Here is a 21,095-nt window from a genome sequence, read left to right as displayed (position 1 = left end):
CCATGATTCTACTCAAAGATGGTAACAAAAACAAAAGTGCTGAGACCTCAAACACCTAACATACCCAAACACCTGATCTGCAGAACAATTTACACAACCAGGTCCATGGAAGAACTTCATAATGTTAGGTAACAGTGTATCTGTAGTTGAGATTGTCACACTGCACCCTCACTGCACGCTAAATTTTTCAGAGATATTCTCATTTGATATTCCGTTCACTCTCATGCTGTGTTTTATGAGGCTGAACACTGACTGCTAACCCCAGGCCTGGCTGAGATGTAGTGATGATGAATAATGCCCCATTGCTCGTAAGAAATAGCCTTGCCTGCATGCTGGAAACATCCTAGTCAAAGACTCTACACAGAGGTTGAGTGAAATTACTAATTTAACATTTAGGGTAGAACTTCAACTAAAAAGATAACTGATATCCTTTCTTGATTCTCATGATTATAGATATAACCATGTGGTTACATACAGAGAATCCTGGTGATGTTAAGAGTGTATCTCTTAGGAGGTACATCTTATCAATTTCTGGTATTCATGTAACCATTAGTAATACTACTATCATTTCATCAAGTAAAGGGACCCCTATTAAAAGGATACCAATTCAAAGGGGGCATGGATGAGAGAAAGTTCACTTTAGTACCTTATTCAATTTCAGACTTCACACATCATTTACAATAAAAATCTGCTGCAATAGAAAGAGTCCATACTTTGAGGTATCAACAGGTTGTGGATTAAAGTTCCCTTCAGAATCCATTGATGACTGTTTTTCCATCATACTGACATAATTTGACTCCATGTAGTCTGGAGGCAAAGCTCCCGCAACTGCACTCAGGCAAGGCAGTGCCAGTTTGAAAAGTTCTTGTTCATATTTCTGGAAAGAAATGGAGGACCAAAAAAATAAATATCCCATTACAACTTGGCAAAAGTTGTCAACATGAGCACTGCAACTGACACGATATTGTAGGAGAAAATCTGAATTACCTTCAGCTAACTCAATTCCCCCAAAGATTCTTTTTCTAGAAAACGGAAAGTGAAAGTGAAGTGTGAAGTTGCTCAGTCGTGTCTGACTCTTTGCGACCCCGTGGACTATAGTCCACCGGGCTCCTCTGTCCATGGGATTCTCCAGGCAAGAATACTGGAGTGGGTTACCATTTCCTGCTCCAGGGGATCTTCCCAACCCAGGGATCAAACCCAGGTCTCCTACACTGCAGGCAGATGCTTTAACCTCTGAGCCACCAGGAAAGCCCCAGAAAACGGAAAATATGGCCTTAAATCCCACCAAACATAAGAGAAACTGAAGCTTTTTACTGAAGTTGTAGCATAAAAAGAATAAAATCTTTGCTTCTCTAAAAGTTTGTTTTCCAACATGTGAAGTGAGGTGAACTTGAATATTCAAAGTGTACAATATGCTTTTACAACATAAACATGATTTCAGTCGAGGAGTACATTAGTTATAGTTTATCATAGCTAGTTACAGATTATTGCTGTACCACAGTATAAAGACTATATATGAAAAATACCTAAAGGATAACACCCAGAGAGTAAGAAATTTTAATTTTATACCTTGCATTTCAAGGTATAAAAAAAATTCTGAACAGAGAAACAACTTTTACAGGAAAAATGTATAACCAAAACTTCCAGGGAAAAGTATGTTAGTTACATAGTTAAACTGTATTTACAGATTTTTTAAAAAATCAAAAATAATAATTATTTTAAAGTTATCTCACTTTAGATGGCTGTGATAGTTATTAGGTTATTTCTTGTCTTTAGATCCAACTTTCTCCTTCTGTACTCTGCTTTGTGATGCCGGGGCTGAGAGTATGCAAACCACTTCTCTGCTTTGCCAGCTGGCTCTCACCAGGCCCTGAGAATTGCAGGTGCTCAGGGAGATGGAAGGCTGAGGAAGGAGGCGGGACTTGCTCCTCCCCTCTGCTTCCTGTTTTTGAGTGCACCATCCTAGCAAAGCTTCTTCCACTGGCACTTGCTCTTCCTTACAGTAGCAGCAGTCGAATCCAGGTCACAGGTTTTCCAACCTTTGCAGAGCTAACTTCTCTGTACCCTCCTTGGAGAGATGGCAGCACCAGCCAAGCAGAAGCCCCTACTCAGAGGTCAGAGTTTTAGTTCTGCAGGGAATCCCTCCTCTACATTTCTAAATGTTAATGATTCTAGTCTCTTGTCTGTTTTCAGTCCTTAGGGCCACAGATGTTTCTGCACTGTTGTCTCCACCGTATCTTAGGGTCCTCTTTTTATCCTTTCAGTTAGCAACTTTACACCTACTTTCTAGTTAACAATTTTATACCTATTTAATAATTCTCTGTTCAAACATCTGGTGAGATTTTCACTCCTAAGGGGACTTTGAGTGATCATTTGGGCTGTCATTTACTGAGATTAGGAAGACTGGGGAAGGAAGAACTAGGAGAGTGAGGGGGAGAAATCAGAAATTCTACCTTGGTCATAATACTTTGAGATGCCTGCTAGATGTCCCAGCAGACATGTGGACATGGTGGGCTGTTAGACAATCTGAAGGTAAGGGAAAATGTCCTATCTGGAGATATAAATTTGGGAAGCATCAGCAAAAAGATGGGAGAGTCACCCAGGGAGAGACCATAGACAGACAGAGATCAGGGCCTGGGACCAAGCCCTGGGTTACAACAACATTTAGAGATAAAGCTGAACCAGTGTGGCCAGTGAACAAGAGAAAAATCACAAGTGTGTGGGATCTTGAAAGACAAAAGAGTTCAGTTTTTCAGGAAAAAGTAGATTGCTGAACTCTACTGAAAGATGGAGGAGAGGGGGACAGAGCAGTGACCACTGGATTTAGCAATATGGAGCTGGACTTTGTCAAATACTGCACTGTGGAATGATGGGGCTGGAGCTAGCCTGGGGTGAGGTGAAGTGTTCATGGGAATTGAGGACTGAAGCCAGGATTGGGAATTAAGAAGGTTACTGACAATAATGCACTCAGTAAAAAAAATAAAATAAAAATAAAGTTATCTCACTTTAAGTGCTTTTAAAGTGCAAATTCTTCTAAAAATACGTTCTACATATTGTTTTAAAAGGACTCTCAGTTTCCCAAACACAATTCAACAAGAAAAAGCATTCAGATGCAGCTACCACATGTTGTCACAGATAAACTTCCTTTATTATGTAGCAAACTTCTGTTATACTAGTCCAGTCATCTGATAATGTCTGTCTGGAAATTCAAACTGATTGTGATTAATGATTTAAGCATAAGCATAGCAAGCATGTTCTGATTTTCACTGAAATACTATGCTTCAGTTTCCTGAAAAGTGTACAAAACCATTCACTGCAAATATGGCAAATATTAGAGGATGTCATGCACTTAAAGCAAGAGTGAATGCAGACACTTAAGTCACCATAGCAGCAAAGTGTGAAAAGTCAATAAGGCTACTGGAATATTATAATTTTATGAGCTTTAATATTTAACATTTTTACATTTGACAAGATTTCTTCAGGCTTTATAAGATTGGGGAGGTGACTGATGAGGAAGGGTTTGAGTCCAAATAAGTCCAAATATACCAGAAACTGATCAATCCATGTGAATAATTTGCTAAAATGCTTAGCCATTTTCAAGTCAAAAAGTGTTGTAATTACAAGAAACATGTTACCATCATGACTATGAAAAGTCAATATAAATTGCATTCTCAACATTTGTTATAAAGAGAAAAAAAACAAAACTATGTCAAGTCTTGCTAAGTAAAGGCAGCATCTCACTATTCTACTAGAAACACTTTCTTATCAAGGACCTATGGTTCTTCAATTATTTTTATGATACAAATACATCCACAAAAGATTAAATTACCTTCTGAGACAGGGTAAATTACCTTTTGAGACAGGGCATCAAAGATGCCCCAGAACAGCTTTCTTGACAAATGAAGTTCTTCTTCTGAGGCAGCTCCAAAGTTGCCCCACCCTCCAGGCAGGCAGTAATATTTCCAGCATCTTTCATAATGATTTGTCAGCAGCTAGGTAGGAAAACAATTATAAGAGCACTGAACTAAAGACACTTCAATTTTTTTTTTTTTTTTTCGATTTCCTCCCAATGGCATTCTAATGCCATGTAACAAGGCCAAGTGAAAGGAAACTACTCAATTCCATATGAATTCTTTTGGAAAACATTATTACCTTATATAGGATATCTCTTTAAGATTTAACACTGATTACAAGATAAAGACCAAACACCCAATTTCACAAATTATCTCGAAAAGAATTCTTTAGGAGGTTGTTTGGCTATCTATGTACTGAGATCTACTTTAGTTGCTATCATTTACTCATAATTTTATGACTTGTTGTCTCCTGGAATCCATGCATTTAACAAACTGATTGATGTCAGGGTGATCCAGAGGATACAGCACCTAAAATGTGCATTCTCAGGGGACAGTACCTCTGGATATTTTTGCTTCCTCTCTGCCTATCCTTAATCATTACACTTCATGATTCCATTATTTAGTAACTCTTTGGATAATGTATTTGTGATTAATAAACTAGGAAATAGTCACAACTAATTGCCAAATTAATAAAATGATCTTTATAAAGAAACTATATATTTTGGACTCTTACCTATATCTAACAAGGAAAATAAACCGATAAGAGTTACTCCTATTAAAACTAACTACATATCTTGCTGTAGACATATTTTTTCTCACTTAGTATCCTTCTCAGTTACAAAACACACAATTTAGGAATCTCAAATGATGAAATACTGAGATGTAATTTGCTTGGAATAACATAGAACTATCTATAATGCAAAAGAGTTTTATCACATGAAGCGATCCTGTATCTTTTTTTACGTATCTTCTAGCTCATTTGTACCAAGAAAATTCTATGTGACAAGCATTATCCCAGGTTAAAATGGGATTTTCAGCAAGGACAGAATTTACTTTACAAAATTCATTAATTTCCGTAGGTTTATTAAACCAAAATTAATTTTCATAGAGAAAGACTGTTTTTGTTAAATACCTTGGTATGTTTAGTGTAATGGCAGCTCGAAAAAATAGCAGCTCATTTTTATCTCAAACCTCTTTGTATAGCACTTATACTGTGTGGCCATGAGAAAAAAATATAATGCTTACCAGGTGGCAGAGCAGAGTGGTTATCTATAAAAAGTCCATTACAGGACAATGACCTCCATGCACAGACCATGCCACTAGATCATTTATTAGTATATACCTTTTTGGAAGGAATGATGCTAAAGCTGAAACTCCAGTACTTTGGCCACCTTATGCTAAGAGTTAACTCATTGGAAAAGACTCTGATGCTGGGAGGGATAGGGGGCAGGAGGAGAAGGGGACGACAGAGGATGAGATGGCTGGATGGCATCACTGACTCAATAGATGTGAGTCTGAGTGAACTCCGGGAGTTGATGATGGACAGGGAAGCCTGGCATACTGCAGTTCATGGGGTCTCAAAGAGTCAGACACAACTGAGCAACTGAACTGAACTGAACAGAACATCTTAATCCTCAGTCTGGATTGGGATATTCAACGACAAGAAAATATTCCAAGTCAATAAGACAGAATGAGACTTGATCATTTCCTGTACAGAATAATAAAGCTGGGAAGCAAATATGTCAGGGAATTGTCTATACTCTATGGTAAACCGCAACTGCATATACATAAGGATTATTTTGAACCTTATGAGATGATATTTGGAAACTGTCATTTGATTACAGACTTAGAAAATGTTGTTTTTAAAAATCTATTCTTAATGACATGGGGTTGTTAATACTTTAGGCCAGGCCTATTACCATGTTTCCATGGTATATAAGAATATATTGGCTTGAGAATATATTGGCTCATCTTTTTCTTGTGGCCTGTTTTCTTTCCACTGATTTCTATTTCCACTGACATACAGTAAACCAATCTTAGAATTTCTCTGGCCTTTTATTACTTGTTTATTTAGGCTGATGTACACACAAATACAACTTATATGTCCATTTCAATAACTGGAAGAAATTTTCCAGCATCCAATATTAAACATGATGAATTTAAGAAATGTACATATTGTAATAGGAAACAAAGTCAGAGTACCCAGTAATCAAATAACTACCAACATTTCCTGTACTTACCTTAAGAGGCATCTTTGCATGTTCATTTAATAATGGGACATCAAATACTAATCTTCTGAGTAAGTGTTGCATCATAGAAGGTCTCAATTGGCTGGTGGAACAAAGCTAATTTTAATAATGAATATCTAATAATGTTTAAACTAAGTAGATAATTCATTAAACCAGATTATACACCCCAAGAACCTATACCTACACTTCTCTTCAGATGATGTTAATTTTAGGTGTTCCTAATTCAAAGATTAACTGAGAGTTATGTAATTTCATAAAAGGTTATATTTCAAACTCATCTCTAGCTCCCTGATCTGAAAATCAACCTTCATTTGCTACAGCAGATGTTCCTTTTCAGCCCCTTCTCTTCTCACCAGTCATAACCACAGAGCCCACTGTTCCTATTAATTTAGTAAATGCTAGTCTCTCTTTTCAGTGGGTGGGAAGGGTCTCAGGGACTAGATCAGAAGCAGAAAGAGGAGGGAGTGTAGGAGCAAGAGGAAGAGAAAAAGACTAAGAAATTTTGCCAGAGGAGGAAGGGAAAGAAAACTAACATCCTATGACCATTTATTATTCTGGTAATCCCGAGTGCTTCACCTCATTTAATATTTTGAAAAAATCAGTGAGACAGGTTTTGATTCCATTTCACAGAATTGTAGGGTCGGGGAACTAAGATTATGAACTAATCTCTAACGTCTCTCAGTCCCATCTGGCTCCTACACCCATACACTCATTCCATTGTGAGTGAAAACCCTTCTTTCACCGATGTTCTGGACAGACTGCAAGCTTTCACCTCCGAGAGCTCCTGTCTATTAGAAAGAAACCAGTAACCTAGGTAGGGGTCTAAGAAATTGTCACATGCACTTGTCAGAACTTCACAAGAAGATAAATGTTTCTGGTTTTCATAGTAAGACCCTTGATTTTCATCACTGTCAAACATAGGTCATACTTTCCTATTATTACTATAATACTAGATTTTTTTTTACCTTTAATAAGTCTCTTTTTTCTCTTTTCTCTTCTAGAAGAGGAGTTAAAACCATTACACACAGTTGAAAGGTTAATCCTACACTAACACAGAAAGGGATTCCCCATACAACCACCTCACCCACCAACATCCAGAACAGCATCATCAGTCCAACACCATATTCAATGGCTAGATACCTATAGAGTCTTGGAGGAACACTCCTGAATTTGATCAGGAGCAAGAGTGCTCTGGTAAGACTCATAACTCGGTACACGACAATGACTAACGTGAATTAATTTTTTGGTCTGGAAATTGTTGCTAACATTCATAACAATCTGTCAAGGACCAGAGAGTAAATTCTCTCATTTAAAGAAACATGAAATCGATTTCACAGTCCACTTACCCACAAATAGAGAGCAAACACACTTCTATGGAATCCCGTTGAGCTTTGGTAAGTGAGCAGCCCTTAGAAAGCCTGTACACAGTGTGAAGTAATGAGTCAATGAGAGAAGCATGGTGCTCGGTGCCAGCAAAAAGAGGAGCACACCTTGTTAACAAGGGTAACACGGCTGTGCACAGGTACCGATTGAGCGCCAGGGCCATGTCTGTAGCACTCAAAGCAGCCTGGAAGGGAATTGGAGAGGAGACTGTCATTTGCGTTGGTCAGGAGACAACTTTCAAAGGGATCATACATGTGGACATGTTATTTCACTATCCAGAAATCTACAAAAGTATGTAATATAGAAATGGATTCCTCTGTTACAGCTTTAACTGTGGTTCATATACTTTTTTTTTTACCACTAAAAACAACAGATTTTCAATTGCTCATCAACAGATAAAAATGAATGAAATAATATCTATCTCTGCAAAAAGCCACAGAAGTTCATGTTCTATAATAAAATGTCAAAGGTAGAATGGATGAAAGATGAAAGATGCTAATGATATCGAAGAGTGGGAGAGTCTCCCTTTACTAGGAGAGGACAAAGAAAGGAGTTTATTCTCACAGTAAATTTCAAACACTTTATACTCATGTTGTATATATACTCATCGTATTTATACTCATGTCAATCAGAATCAACAATCAAAGGTTGATTGTTTTACCATGTTATCATCTGTGATACTTGGGTTCAGAAATTCACATGAACACAACCAAAAAAAGGAAAAAGAATTCAGTTTCATTTTTCTGATTCTCCTCTCACGGTTTTCATGTGGGAGCTATTGCCAACTCAAGATCTGATTTCCTCTGATATCAACAAGACATATAATTGAGAATAAAACAAGGTATTATTACAACTACTAGAATAACATTTAGCATTCCAGCTTATTTTAAAAATGTTTCAAATAGTAGAACATTTACACTGATGTTGGCAGGTTCTTGACATGGGCTACTGATCTCACAAAGCAGATTTTAATCTATATGTACATTAAAAAATGAATACGCCAGAGTGATACTGTAGTTGGAAAGACTTAACAATGCTCACTAGACCTTTTTAATACTTTAATTGCTTTTACTGAGATGCACAATTATTTATGTGGACCTAGAAGTTGAACAGGAACCACTGTGACCGCCCTAATTAGAGCTATATAAACTTCTTACTGTCTTCCATTGCACTGATAAGAATTTTTACTGTCCTCTTCAGGTTGTACATTTTCTCCACTATTCAGTAAATTCCTTGAGGATATAGTCTATCTTATTTTCTATTTACTCTCTGCTACCCTAAAAAAATTGGCACTCGATAAACATGTGGGGGCAATGAATGAATGAATGACTATATCTGTGAAAGAATATCAGATGGCAGAGACTGAAGAGTTAAAAGTTGCAGAAGTCATCCGTTCAAATCATTACCGTGTCTAAAGAAGCAGCAGCCCGGAGATCTGGCAGAAAGCCAACCTCGAGAAGATGGAGGAGGAAATCTTGAACCTCAATTCCATAGACCCTGTCAAGGAACAAAACCATGGCTGCCTTGTGGTCTGGACAAAACCCCGCAGACATGTCAGGCTCCACCACATTCCCATCTAAAAGAGAGAAGGTGATACACTGTTGTTAATGGCCATGCCATCCATGAAAATTGATGACAATTGGCTACTTTCCAGCCTGCTCATGTTGTAAATAAAGTTACCAGTTGAATGTTTTTCTGTTCTTCTAATACATTCAAGCAAGGGCAGGAAATATGGCAGTGCACTGTAAATCCATGGTCATTTAAATGCTATTTGTTTGTTAATTGTATATGTGATTAGGACAGAGTTATGTATATGTATATGTGTACATATACACATATGTGTGTATATGTGATTAGGACAGAGTTAATCCATTTGTTAATTGTATATGTGATTAGGACAGAGTATTATGCCAGATTCTGAGAAGGAAACAAAATGCCATCCATAATCCAAATTATAAAACTAGGGGTAAACATCCTAAAAGCTAATATGTAAAGCAAGGTTTGCAGTCTTTTCAAAGCAAGAGCCTCTTTAAAACATTAAGACTCACGTACTCTATGTGATAATCATGGTACATTTACATCATTTACATATATATGGCTTAAAGAATTATAAAATAATGAACAAAACTCTATGAACCAGTTTGCCTTTCAAATGAAATGTTTCATTAATCATAATAGCATTTAATACCATGTAAAACAATCCCAGGGACGGGGAAGCCTGGTGGGCTGCCGTCTATGGGGTCACACAGAGTTGGACATGACTGAAGTGACTTAGCAGCAGTAGCAATAGCAAAACATATTTGAGAGCCATATTATTTTCTCTATCAACAGTCAACACTTGATGCCTATACAGTGGAGTGAATTCCTTAGTATAACTCCATAGATTCATAGATGGGATCACCGAAAGGAAGAATTAGGGAATTATGTGCCAATTCAAAATACTGGAGAACAAACTTGTTTTCTGTTTGACGATGGGATAGTTATGCCAAATTGCTGCTGAAATACACTGAAAGAGTCCACAAATTATATCACAGAATTTTTAACACTGATGCACATGTTGAAAAAAAGCAGTCCCCTGAGAAAGATGATACATGACCATCCCAACCTGAAATAACAAAGTCACAACATTTTTGTTTTCATTCATACTCAATGACTGAGTCTGATCATAAAAATGAACAAAAGGTGTTTTAAAGAAACTTGGATTGAAGGCTAATACCAAAGTATTTCCACGCCTTACAATAAACAATATAACTAATATCTTCCTTCCTGTAATTATTAATACAAGAACAACAACTCTTGACATTTGTGTTGTTGTCAGTTATTCTGTTAGGAATGTTCCAGACACAATCTCATAAAATGTTCACAAGTATGAAGGGGTATTATTATTATTATCTTCCTTTAACACAAGATAAAAATCAACTTTCAGAAAAGTCAGCTAACTTGTCCAAGGTTATGTATCTAGTCATTGGCAAACTTTAAACAAAGTAAAATTGCATTTAAAAATCCACCCCAGGTCATTTAATCCCTACATTAAATCAGCAAGCTCTAATGAGACTGAATTGGAGTAAGAAATGACAGCTGCATGGCTTTACTCTGCGGTCCCTTCATTATTCATCCACCTGAAATTATTGGCTCAGACAATCTGTGGAAATCTGCTCTGACCAAGAGCTGCAGGAAAAGAACATCTATTTTTGAGATTAGATACCTGACCCTTACATTTTCTAAACTCCTCCTTCTTTCATTATCATTTTGGGCTAGGATAAGTATAATAAAAATTTTTTAAACTGGTAAAAACTGGTCCATCAAAAAGTCTATGAACCATAAATTCTGGAGAGGGTATGGAGAAAAGGGAACCCTCCTACATTAGTAGGAATGTATATCGGTGTACCCACTATGGAGAACAGTGTACAGGTTTCTTAAATAACTAAAAATAGAACTACCATATGACCCAGAAATCCCACTCCTGGACAACAAATCCATAATTCAAAAATATAACACGCCTCATGTCTGGAGCAGCACTATTTATGATAGCCAGGAAGCAACCTAAGTGTTCACTGACAGATGAAAGGATAAAGAAGATGTACTACATACAAACAATGGAATACTAGCCATAAAAAGAATGAAATAATTGTTGCATTGGAGCAACATGGATGAACCTGGAGACTACCATACTAAGTAAAGTAACTCAAAGACAAATGTCACTTACATGCAGAATCTAAAAAATGATACAAACTAACTGATTTTCAAAACAGAAACCAACTTAGAGACTTAGTAAACAAACCTGGGGTTACCAAAGGGGAAAGGTGGGGAAGGGAGGGATAAATTATGAGGTTGGGATCAATATATACACATTAGTATATACTGGCTTCCCTGATGGTTCAGTGATAAAGAATCTGCCTGCCATGCAGGAGATGAGAGTTAAATCATTGGGTTGGGAAGATCCCTTGGAGAAGGAAACAGTAACCAGTTCCAGTATTCTTGCCTGGAGAATCTCTTGGATAGAGGAGCTGGGCAGGCTACAGTCCATAGGGGTCACAAAGAATCAGACATGACTTAGTGACTAAACAAAAACAACTCCTATATACAAAATAGATAATCAATAAGGACCTACTGTATAGCACAGGGGACTCTATTCAATACTCTGTAATTACCTAAATGGGGAAAGAATCCTAAAAGAATATATAAATATATGTGTGTGTGTATAACTGAATCAATTTTCTATACTTTTGAAAATAACACAATATTGTAAAGCAACTATAATATAAAATAAAAATGTTAAAAAATCTCAGACTTAGGAAAACAATGTATGAAAAAGGCTTTAGCTTTATATACTAAATACAAAACAGAAATTATCACTGATAACTGGTGATGCTTAAAGAACCAACTGATATGCCAATGAAACATAAGAATATTGATGGTTTGAGTTTTAAAGTTGGTTTAAGGTGTAACACAGCAAAACAAAGACATAAAAGTTTCTCTCTACTGTTCTCCATTTGTTGTTATTTAGTCGCTAAGTCACGCCAACTCTTTATGACCCCAGAGACTATAGCCCTCCAAACTCCTCTGTCCATGGGATTTCCCAGTCAAGAATGCCATTTCCTTCTCCAAGAGATCTTCCTGAACCAGAAATTGAATCTATGTCTCCTGCACTGGCAGGCTGATGCTTTACCATTGAGCCACCATGTAAGTGCAACATTCTCAACAGAGGTTAAATAAAAAATGCAGAACAATGACCAGTAGATGGCATTTAAAAAATTAACTTTGACTGTGATTATGATAGCTCGTACACAAAATTCTATAATCCCAAGTTAGGCAATATACTTCCTTGTCGTTATCCAGTCGCTCAGAGTTGTGTCCGACTCTGTGACCCCATGGACTCCAGCACCCCAGGCTTCCCTGTCCTTCACTATCTCCGGGAGTTTGCTCAAACTCATGTCCATCAAATCAATGATACAATCCAACCATCTCATCCGCTGTCATCCTCTTCTCCTCCTGCCTTCAGTCTTTCCCAGCATCAGAGTCCTTTCCAATGAGTCGGCTCTTCATATCAGGTGGCCAAAGTATTGGAGCTTCAGCATCAGCCCTTCCAATGAATATTCAGGATTGATTTCCTTTAGGACTGACGGGTATGGTCTTCTTGCGGTCCAAGGGACTCTCAAGAGTCTTCTCCAATACCACAGTTCAAAAGCATCAATTCTTCGGTGCTCAGCTTTCTTTAATGGTCCAACTTCCACATCCATACACGACTACTGGAAAAACCATAGCTTTGACTATACAGACCTCTGTCGGCAAAATGATGTCTCTGCATTTCATTATGCTGTCTAGGTTGGTCACAGCTTTTCTTCCAAGAAGTGTCTTTTATTTTCATGGCTACAGTCACGATATGCAGGGATTTTGGAGCCCAAGAGAATAAAGTCTGTCACTGTTTCCATTTTTTACCCCATTTATTTGGCATGAAGTGATGGGATTGGATGTCATGATCTTAGTTTTTTGAAGGCTGAGTTTTAAGCCAGCTTTTTCACTCTTCTTTTTCACTTTCATCTAAAGGCTCTTTAGTTCCTCTTCATTTTCTGCTATAAGAGTGGTGTTATCTGCATATCTGAGGTTATTGATATTTCTCCCAGCATTCTGGATTCCAGCTTATGATTCATCTGGCCCGGTATTTTGCATAATGTACTCTGCATATAAGTTAAGTAAGTAGGGTGACTACTTATTTGAGCTATTTCAAATCCTGAAAGATGATGCTTTGAAAGTGCTGCACTCAATATGCCAGCAAATTTGGAAAACTCAGCAGTGGCCACAGGACTGGAAAAGGTCAGTTTTTATTCCAATCCCAAAGAAAGGCAATGCCAAAGAATGCTCAAACTACCGCACAATTGCACTCATCTCACACGCTAGTAAAGTAATACTCAAAATTCTCCAAGCCAGGCTTCAGCAATATGTGAACCATGAACTTCCAGATGTTCAAGCTGGTTTTAGAAAAGGCAGAGGAACCAGAAATCAAATTGCCAACATCCGCTGGATCATGGAAAAAGCAAGAGAGTTCCAGAAAAACATCTATTTCTGCTTTATTGACTATGCCAAAGCCTTTGACTGTGTGGATCACAATAAACTGTGGAAAATTCTGAAAGAGATGGGAATACCAGACCACTTGATCTGCCTCTTGAGAAATCTGTATGAAGGTCAGGAAGCAACAGTTAGAACTGGACATGGAACAAAAGACTGGTTCCAAATACGAAAAGGAGTACGTCAAGGCTGTATATTGTCACCCTGCTTATTTAACTTATATGCAGAGTACATCATGAGAAATGCTGGGCCGGAAGAAGCACAAGCTGGAATCAAGATTGCCGGGAGAAATATCAATAACCTCAGATATGCAGAGGACACCACCCTTATGGCAGAAAGTGAAAAGGAACTAAAAAGCCTCTTGATGGACGTGAAAGAGGAGAGTGAAAAAGTTAGCTCAAAGCTCAGCATTCAGAAAACGAAGATCATGGCATCTGGTCCCATCACTTCATGGGAAATAGATGAGGAAACAGTGTCAGACTTTATTTTTGGGGCTCCAAAATCATGGCAGATGGTGACTGCAGCCATGAAATTAAAAGACGCTTCCTCCTTGGAAGAAAAGTTATGACCAACCTAGATAGCATATTGAAAAGCAGAGACATTACTTTGCCAACAAAGGTCCGTCTAGTCAAGGCTATGGTTTTTCCAGTGGTCATGTATGGATGTGAGAACTGGACTATAAAGAAAGCTGAGTGCCGAAGCTTTGATGCTCTTGAACTGTGGTGATGGAGAAAACTCTTAATAGTCTCTTCAACTGCAAGGAGATCCAATCAGTCCATTGTAAAGGAATCAGTCCTGAATATTCATTGGAAGGACTGATGCTAAAGCTGAAAGCCCAGTACTTTGGCCACCTCATGGGAAGAGTTGCCTCAATTGGAAAAGATTCTGATGCTGGGAGGGATTGAGGGCAGGAGGAGAAGGGGACAACAGAGAATGAGATGGCTGGATGGTATCACTGACTCAATGGATGTGAGTCTGAGTGAACTCTGGGAGTCGGTTATGGACAGGGAGGCCTGGCGTGCTGCGATTCATGGGGTCGCAAAGATTCGGAAACCACTGAATGACTGAACTGAACTGAACTGAAGTAGGGTGACAATATATAGCCTTGACATACTCCTTTCCCAATTTGGAACAAGTCTGTTGTTCCATGTTCAGTTCTAACTGTTGCTTCTTGACCTGCATACAGGATTCACAAGAGGCAGGTAAGGTGGTCTGGTATTTCCATCTTTTTAAGTATTTTCCACAATTTGTTGTGATCCACACAGTCAAAGGCTCTAGTGTAGTCACTGAAGCAGAAGTAGATATTTTTCTGGAATTACCTTGCCTTTTCTATGATCCACCAGTTGTTGGCAATTTGATCTCTTGTTCCTCCGCCTTTTCTAAATCCTGTTTGTACATATGAAAGTTCTCAGTTCGTGTACTGTTGAAGCCTAGCTTGAAGGATTTGAGCATAATCTTGCTAGTGTGTGAAATGAATGCAACTGTGTGGTAGTTTGAACATTCTTATAGCTCATATTTCTGACCAAAAAAAAGCATAACTTTATTATAACACAACAAGGTGGAACAGGAAAGAAACTAACTAGAAAAATCTAAAAAGTTAGTAAAGAGAGAAGAAAGAGGCACATTGCAGTTCATGAGGTCGCAGAGTCGGACACAAGTTAGCAACCAAATAACAACAATAATAAAAGATATTTGGAGTAAAGGAGGTCTATTGTGACTTTCGGAGCAATTCTGAAAGAGATATCTGAACACTCATACAATCCTTGTTCTTAGTTCCTCGTTATTATTAATTTCAAACGTAACATCTAGTGTTTCTTTATTTCCTAGTCTGTGTCACTGGTATTATTCGTATATTTTATCCTAAGTGTATCAATTTTGTGGCTCAAAATGTAGGGGAAAGACAAAATATTTTAAATAAGTAAATGAACATGAGTTAGAAGTGAAGTGAAAGAGGTAAATGAGGACAGTCTCCTTAAAACAAGAAAAAGAAACTGCCTAAAGTGGGGAATGAGTCATGCTGTGTGGGGCCACCCAAGACAGACGGATCATGGTGGAGAGACCTGACAAAACGCGGTCCACGTGAGAAGAGAATGGCAAACCACTTCAGTGTTCTTGCCTTGAGAACCGCATGAACAGCATGAAAAGGCAAAAAGATAGGACGCTGAGGGATGAACTCCTCAGCTTGATAGGTGCCCAAAATGCTACTGGAGATCAGTGGAGAAATGAGTCCAGAGAGAATGAAGAGACGGAGCCAAAATAAAAACAACACCCAGTTGTGGATTTGACTGGTGATAGAAGTAAAGTCCAATGCTGTAAAGAGCAATATTGCATAGGAACCTGGAATGTTAGGTCCATGAATCAAGGCAAATGGGAAGTGGTCAAACAGGAGACAGCAAGACTGAACATCAACATTTTAGGAATTAGCGAACTAAAATGGAGTGGAATCGGTGAATCTAACTCAGATGACGATTTTATCTGCTACTATGGGCAAGAATCCCTTAGAAGAAATGGAGTAGCCATCATAGTCAACAAAAGAGTCCAAAATGCAGTACTTGGATGCAATCTCAAAAACAACAAAATGATCTCTGTTCATTTCCAAGCCAAAACCATTCAGTATCACAGTAATCCAAGTCTATGCCCCGACCAGTAATGCTGAAGAAGCTGAAGTTGAACGGTTCTATGAAGACCTACAAGACATTCTAGAACTAACACCCACAAAAAATGTCCTTTTCATTATAGGGGACTGGAATGCAAAAGTAGAAAGTCAAAAAATACCTGGAGTAACAAGCAAATTTAGCCTTGAAGTACAGAACGAAGCAGGGCAAAGGCTAACAGAGTTTCGCCAAGAGAACACACTGGTCATAGCAAACACCCTCTTCCAACAATGCAAGAGAAGACTCTACACATGGATATCACCAGATGGTCAATAATAATATCAGATTGATTATATTCTTTGCAGTCAAAGATGGAGAAGCTCTACACAGCCAGCAAAAAGAAGACCAGGATCTGACTGTGGCTCAAATCATGAAGTTCTTATTGTCAAATTCAGAATTAAATTGAAGAAAGTAGGGAAAACCACTAGACAACTCAAGTATGAATGAAATCAAATCCCTTACGATTATACAGTGGAAGTGACAAATAGATTCAAGGGATTAGATCTGATAGAGAGTGCCTGAAGAACTATGGATGGAGGTTCATGACATTGTACAGGAGGCAGGGATCAAGACCATCCCCAAGAAAAAGAAATATAAAAAGGCAAAATATTTGAGGAGGACTTACAAATAGCTGTGAAAAGAAGAGAAGCAAAAGGAAAAGGAGAAAAGGAGAGATATGCCCATTTGAATGCAGAGTTCGAAAGAATAGCAAGGAGAGATAAGAAAGCCTTCCTCAGAGATCAATGCAAAGAAATAGAGGAAAGCAATAGAATGGGAAAGACTAGAGATCTCTTCAAGAAAACTAGAGATACCAAGGGAACATTTCATGCAAAGATGGGCTCGATAAAGGGAAGAAATGGTAGGGGACCTAAAAAAAGCAGAAGATATTAAGAAGAGGTGGCAAGAATACACAGAAGAACTGTACAAAAAAGATCTTCACAACCCAGATAACCACAATGGTGTGATCACTCACGTAGATCCAGACATCCTGGAATGTGAAGTCAAGTGGACCTTAGGAAGCATCACTATGAACAAAGCTAGTGGAGGTGATGGAATTCCAGTTGAGCTACTTCAAATCCTAAAAGATGATGCTGTGAAAGTGCTGCACTCAATATGCCAGCAAATTTGGAAAACTCAGCAGTGGCCACAGGACTGGAAAAGGTTAGTTTTCATTCCAATCCCAAAGAAAGGCAATGCCAAAGAATGCTCAAACTACTGCACAATTGCACTCATTTCACATGCTAGTAAAGTAATGCTCCAAATTCTCCAAGCAAGGCTTCAATAGTACATGAACCATAAACTTTCAGAATTAAAGCTGGATTTAGAAAAGGCAGAGGAACCAGAGATCAAACTGCCAACATCCGTTGGATCGTTGAAAAAGCAAGAGAGTTCCAGAAAAACACCTACTTCTGCTTTATTGACTATGCCATAGCCTTTGACTATGTGGATCACAACAGACTCTGGAGAATTTTTCAAGTGAGGGGAATACTAGATCACCTGACCTGCCTCCTGAGAAAGTGTATGCAGGTCAGGAAGCAACAGTTAGAACTAGACATGGAACTACAGACTGGTTCCAAAAGGAGTATGTCAAGGTTGTATATTATCACCTTGCTTATTTAACTTATATGCAGTGTACCTCATGAGAAACGCTGGGCTGGATGAGGCCCAAGCTGGAATCAAGACTGCTGGGAGAAATATCAATAACCTCAGATATGCAGATGACACCACCCTTATGGGAGAAAGTGAAGAACTAAAGAGCCTCTTGATGAAAGTGAAAGAGGAGAGTGAAAAAGTTGGCTTAAAAGTCAACATTGAGAAAACTAAGATTATGGCATCTGGTCCCTTCACTTCATGGTGAATAGATGGGGAAACAATGCAAACAGTGAGAGACTTATTGATGCTTTTGAACTGTGGTGTTGAAGAAGACTCTTGAGAGTCCCTTGGACTGCAAGGAGATCCAACCAGTCCATTCTGAAGGAGATCAAAACCCTGGGATTTCTTTGGAAGGAATGATGCTAAAGCTGAAGCTCCAGTACTTTGGCCACCTCATGCGAAGAGTTGACTCATTGGAGAAGACTCTGATGCTCGGAGGGATTGGGGCAGGAGGAGAAGGAGACGACAGAGGATGAGATGGCTGGATGGCATCATTGACTCGATGGACGTGAGTCTCAGTGAACTCCATGAGTTGGTGATGGACAGGGAGGCCTGGCGTGCTGTGATTCATGGGGTCGCAAAGAGTCGGACACGACTGAGCGACTGATCTGATCTGATCTGATCTGAAAATCACTGCAGATGGTGACTGCAGCCATGAAATTAAAAGACACTTGCTCCTTGGGAGGAAAGTTATGACCAACCTAGAGAGCATATTAAAAAGCAGAGACATTACTTCACCAACAAAGGTCCGTCTAGTCAAAGCTATGGGTTTTCCAGTAGTCATGTATGGATGTGAGAACTGGACTATAAAGAAAGCTGAGTGCCGAAGCTTTGATGCTCTTGAACTGTGGTGATGGAGAAAACTCTTAATAGTCTCTTCAACTGCAAGGAGATCCAATCAGTCCATCGTAAAGGAATCAGTCCTGAATATTCATTGGAAGGACTGATGCTAAAGCTGAAACTCCAATACTTTGGCCACCTGATGAGAAGAACTGACTCATTGGAAAAGACCCTGATGCTGGGAAAGACTGAAGGCGAGAGGAGAAGGGGACAAGAGAGGGTGAGATGCTTGGATGGCATCACCGACTCAATGGACATGAGTTTGAGAAACTCCGAGATTTGGTGATGGACAGGGAAGCCTGGCGTGCCGCAGTCTGTGGGGTCTCAAAGAATCGGACACAACTGAGTGGCTGAACTGAAAGTGGGAAAGACAAAAAGCTAGGGCACAATTTTTAAGCTCCAGCTTTCCTTAAAATTAGAATGAGTATTTAGCTGGTATGACTTTTCTGTCACCTGGAGATGTGAGTGAGTAAGGTTAACACATGAAACTTCACTTCCTAACAATCACACAGCTGGCATGTAGGATAAGCATCTTCCGTTACACAGCCATCTCCTCACTGTATATTTGAGTTATTAACAGCTTATTTTCCCTGGGCATAATTCATGAAAGAAAAGGGCCATCACGTGTACTTCCTAACTAATCAAATTTTCGGTCTAAATTCATCAGTTCTGTTCAGTTCAGTCACTTAGTCGTGTCCAGCTCTTTGCGACCCCATGGACTGCAGCACACCAAGCCTCCCTGTCCATCACCAACTCCCGGAGTTTACTCAAACTCATGTCCACTGAGTCGGTGATGCCATCCAGCCATCTCATCCTCTGTCATCCCCTTCTCCTCCTGCCTTCAATCTTTCCCGGCATCAGGGTCTTTTCCAAAGAGTCTGTTCCTCCCAGTAGGTGGCCAATGTACTGGAGTTTCATCTTCAACATCAGTCCTTCCAATGAATATCCAGGACTGATTTCCTTTAGGATGGACTGGTTGGCTATAAAAGCAATATATAAATGGGACTTCTCTGGTGGTCTAGTAGTTATGAATCTGCCTTACAACACGGTGGACGTGGGTTCAATTCCTGGTCCAGGAACTAGGCCCCCACATGCAGTGGAGCAACTAAGCCTGCACATCACAACTACTGAGCCCATGTGCCACAGCTAGACAGTCCTGGCACCGCAACCAAAGATCCCACATGATGCAACAACGATCACGCACCCTGCAACTAAGACCTGACCCAGTCAAATAAACAAACACTTTCTTTAAATGACATATGTAACAATATCCGATAAAGTCTTTAAAACTGAACAAAACTCCAATTGGAATAAGGGAAAATTAAGTATAATTTGGATCTAACATATCTTTTAGGTGCCTTCAGTAACTGCTTATATCTTTTTATATTAGGCAGAGTGAATTATAATACCAAAGGGAATTAGGCCTTGGGACCAGACCATGTGCCATTTGTGCTGTAGTCTGGGGCATGACAGAGGCTCAGTGGGAGCGAGGACTGGGACTGTATTATCTATCCCCTCACTCCATCCCTTCTGGGCTGCCCCCTCCCATTCTCTCCTTAGACCCGGGCAGGGGCATGAGGAGCCATAGCTTCTGGGTATTTATATGCAGAGTCTGTTGATTTTATTTTGTATGCTTTTGAATTAATGCTGTAAACTAATCATGCTGCTGCTGCTGCTAAATCGCTTCAGTCGTGTCCCACTCTGTGCGACCCCATGGACGGCAGCCCACCAGGCTCCTCCACCTCTGGGATTCTCCAGGCAAGATCACTGGAGTGGGGTGCCATTTTCTTCACCAATGCATGAAAGTGAAAAGTAAAAGTGAAGTCGCTCAGTCTTGTCTGACTCTTAGCGACCCCATAGACGGCAGCCTACCAGGCTCCTCTGCCCATGGGATTTTCCAGGCAAGAGTACTGGAGTGGGTTGCCATTGCCTAAGAAGCTTCTAAACCGAAAATGGCATGTGGTAAAAAAATAATAAATGTTGGGTCAAAATAGGGAAAATGAAATCTTTTTAAAATATGTTCTCCTTAGTCTTAAAAAGACTACTTCTTTGAACACACTGGGGATTTTTAAATCCCTAAGTCAAAAGCTATGACCATTGTTTTAGGGGGAAAAAAAGCATTATGAGAAAGTGACCATGAATGGGACTTCCCTGGTGGTCCAGTGGTTAAGACTTTACCTTCCAATGCAGAGGGTACAGGTTCGATCCCTGGACAGAGAGCTAAGATACTGTATGTCTCATGGCCAAAAACCCAAAACATAAACAACAGAAGCAATACTATAACAAGTTTAATAAAGACTTTTAAAATGGTCCACATCAAAAAAAAAAAATCTTTAAAAAAACAGAAAGAAAATATCCATGAAAACTATCAAAAAGAGTGAATTAAAGTATTGCTG

At 39.1% G+C, this 21,095-nt stretch overlaps 1 protein-coding gene across 7 annotated transcripts in view; it reads right to left on the bottom strand.

Moving 5' to 3' along the window:
• The window catches only part of RYR2 (ryanodine receptor 2), an 830,734-nt gene that overhangs the window by 211,945 nt on the left and 597,694 nt on the right, over window positions 1–21,095 (bottom strand). For all 7 annotated transcript variants that reach the window (XM_061404941.1, XM_061404935.1, XM_061404936.1 and 4 more), the window contains 5 exons: window positions 8,893–9,062; window positions 7,450–7,670; window positions 6,095–6,185; window positions 3,852–3,992; window positions 714–877 (listed from right to left, as the gene is read on the bottom strand). In XM_061404941.1, the coding sequence (XP_061260925.1) occupies window positions 714–877; window positions 3,852–3,992; window positions 6,095–6,185; window positions 7,450–7,670; window positions 8,893–9,062 (787 nt within the window). The remainder of the gene's footprint in view (window positions 1–713; window positions 878–3,851; window positions 3,993–6,094; window positions 6,186–7,449; window positions 7,671–8,892; window positions 9,063–21,095) is intronic.

This window comes from Bos javanicus, chromosome 28, assembly GCF_032452875.1.
Source record: "Bos javanicus breed banteng chromosome 28, ARS-OSU_banteng_1.0, whole genome shotgun sequence".
Classification (NCBI taxonomy): Eukaryota; Metazoa; Chordata; class Mammalia; order Artiodactyla; family Bovidae; genus Bos; species Bos javanicus.
This window is presented reverse-complemented; position numbering and strand designations above follow the sequence as displayed.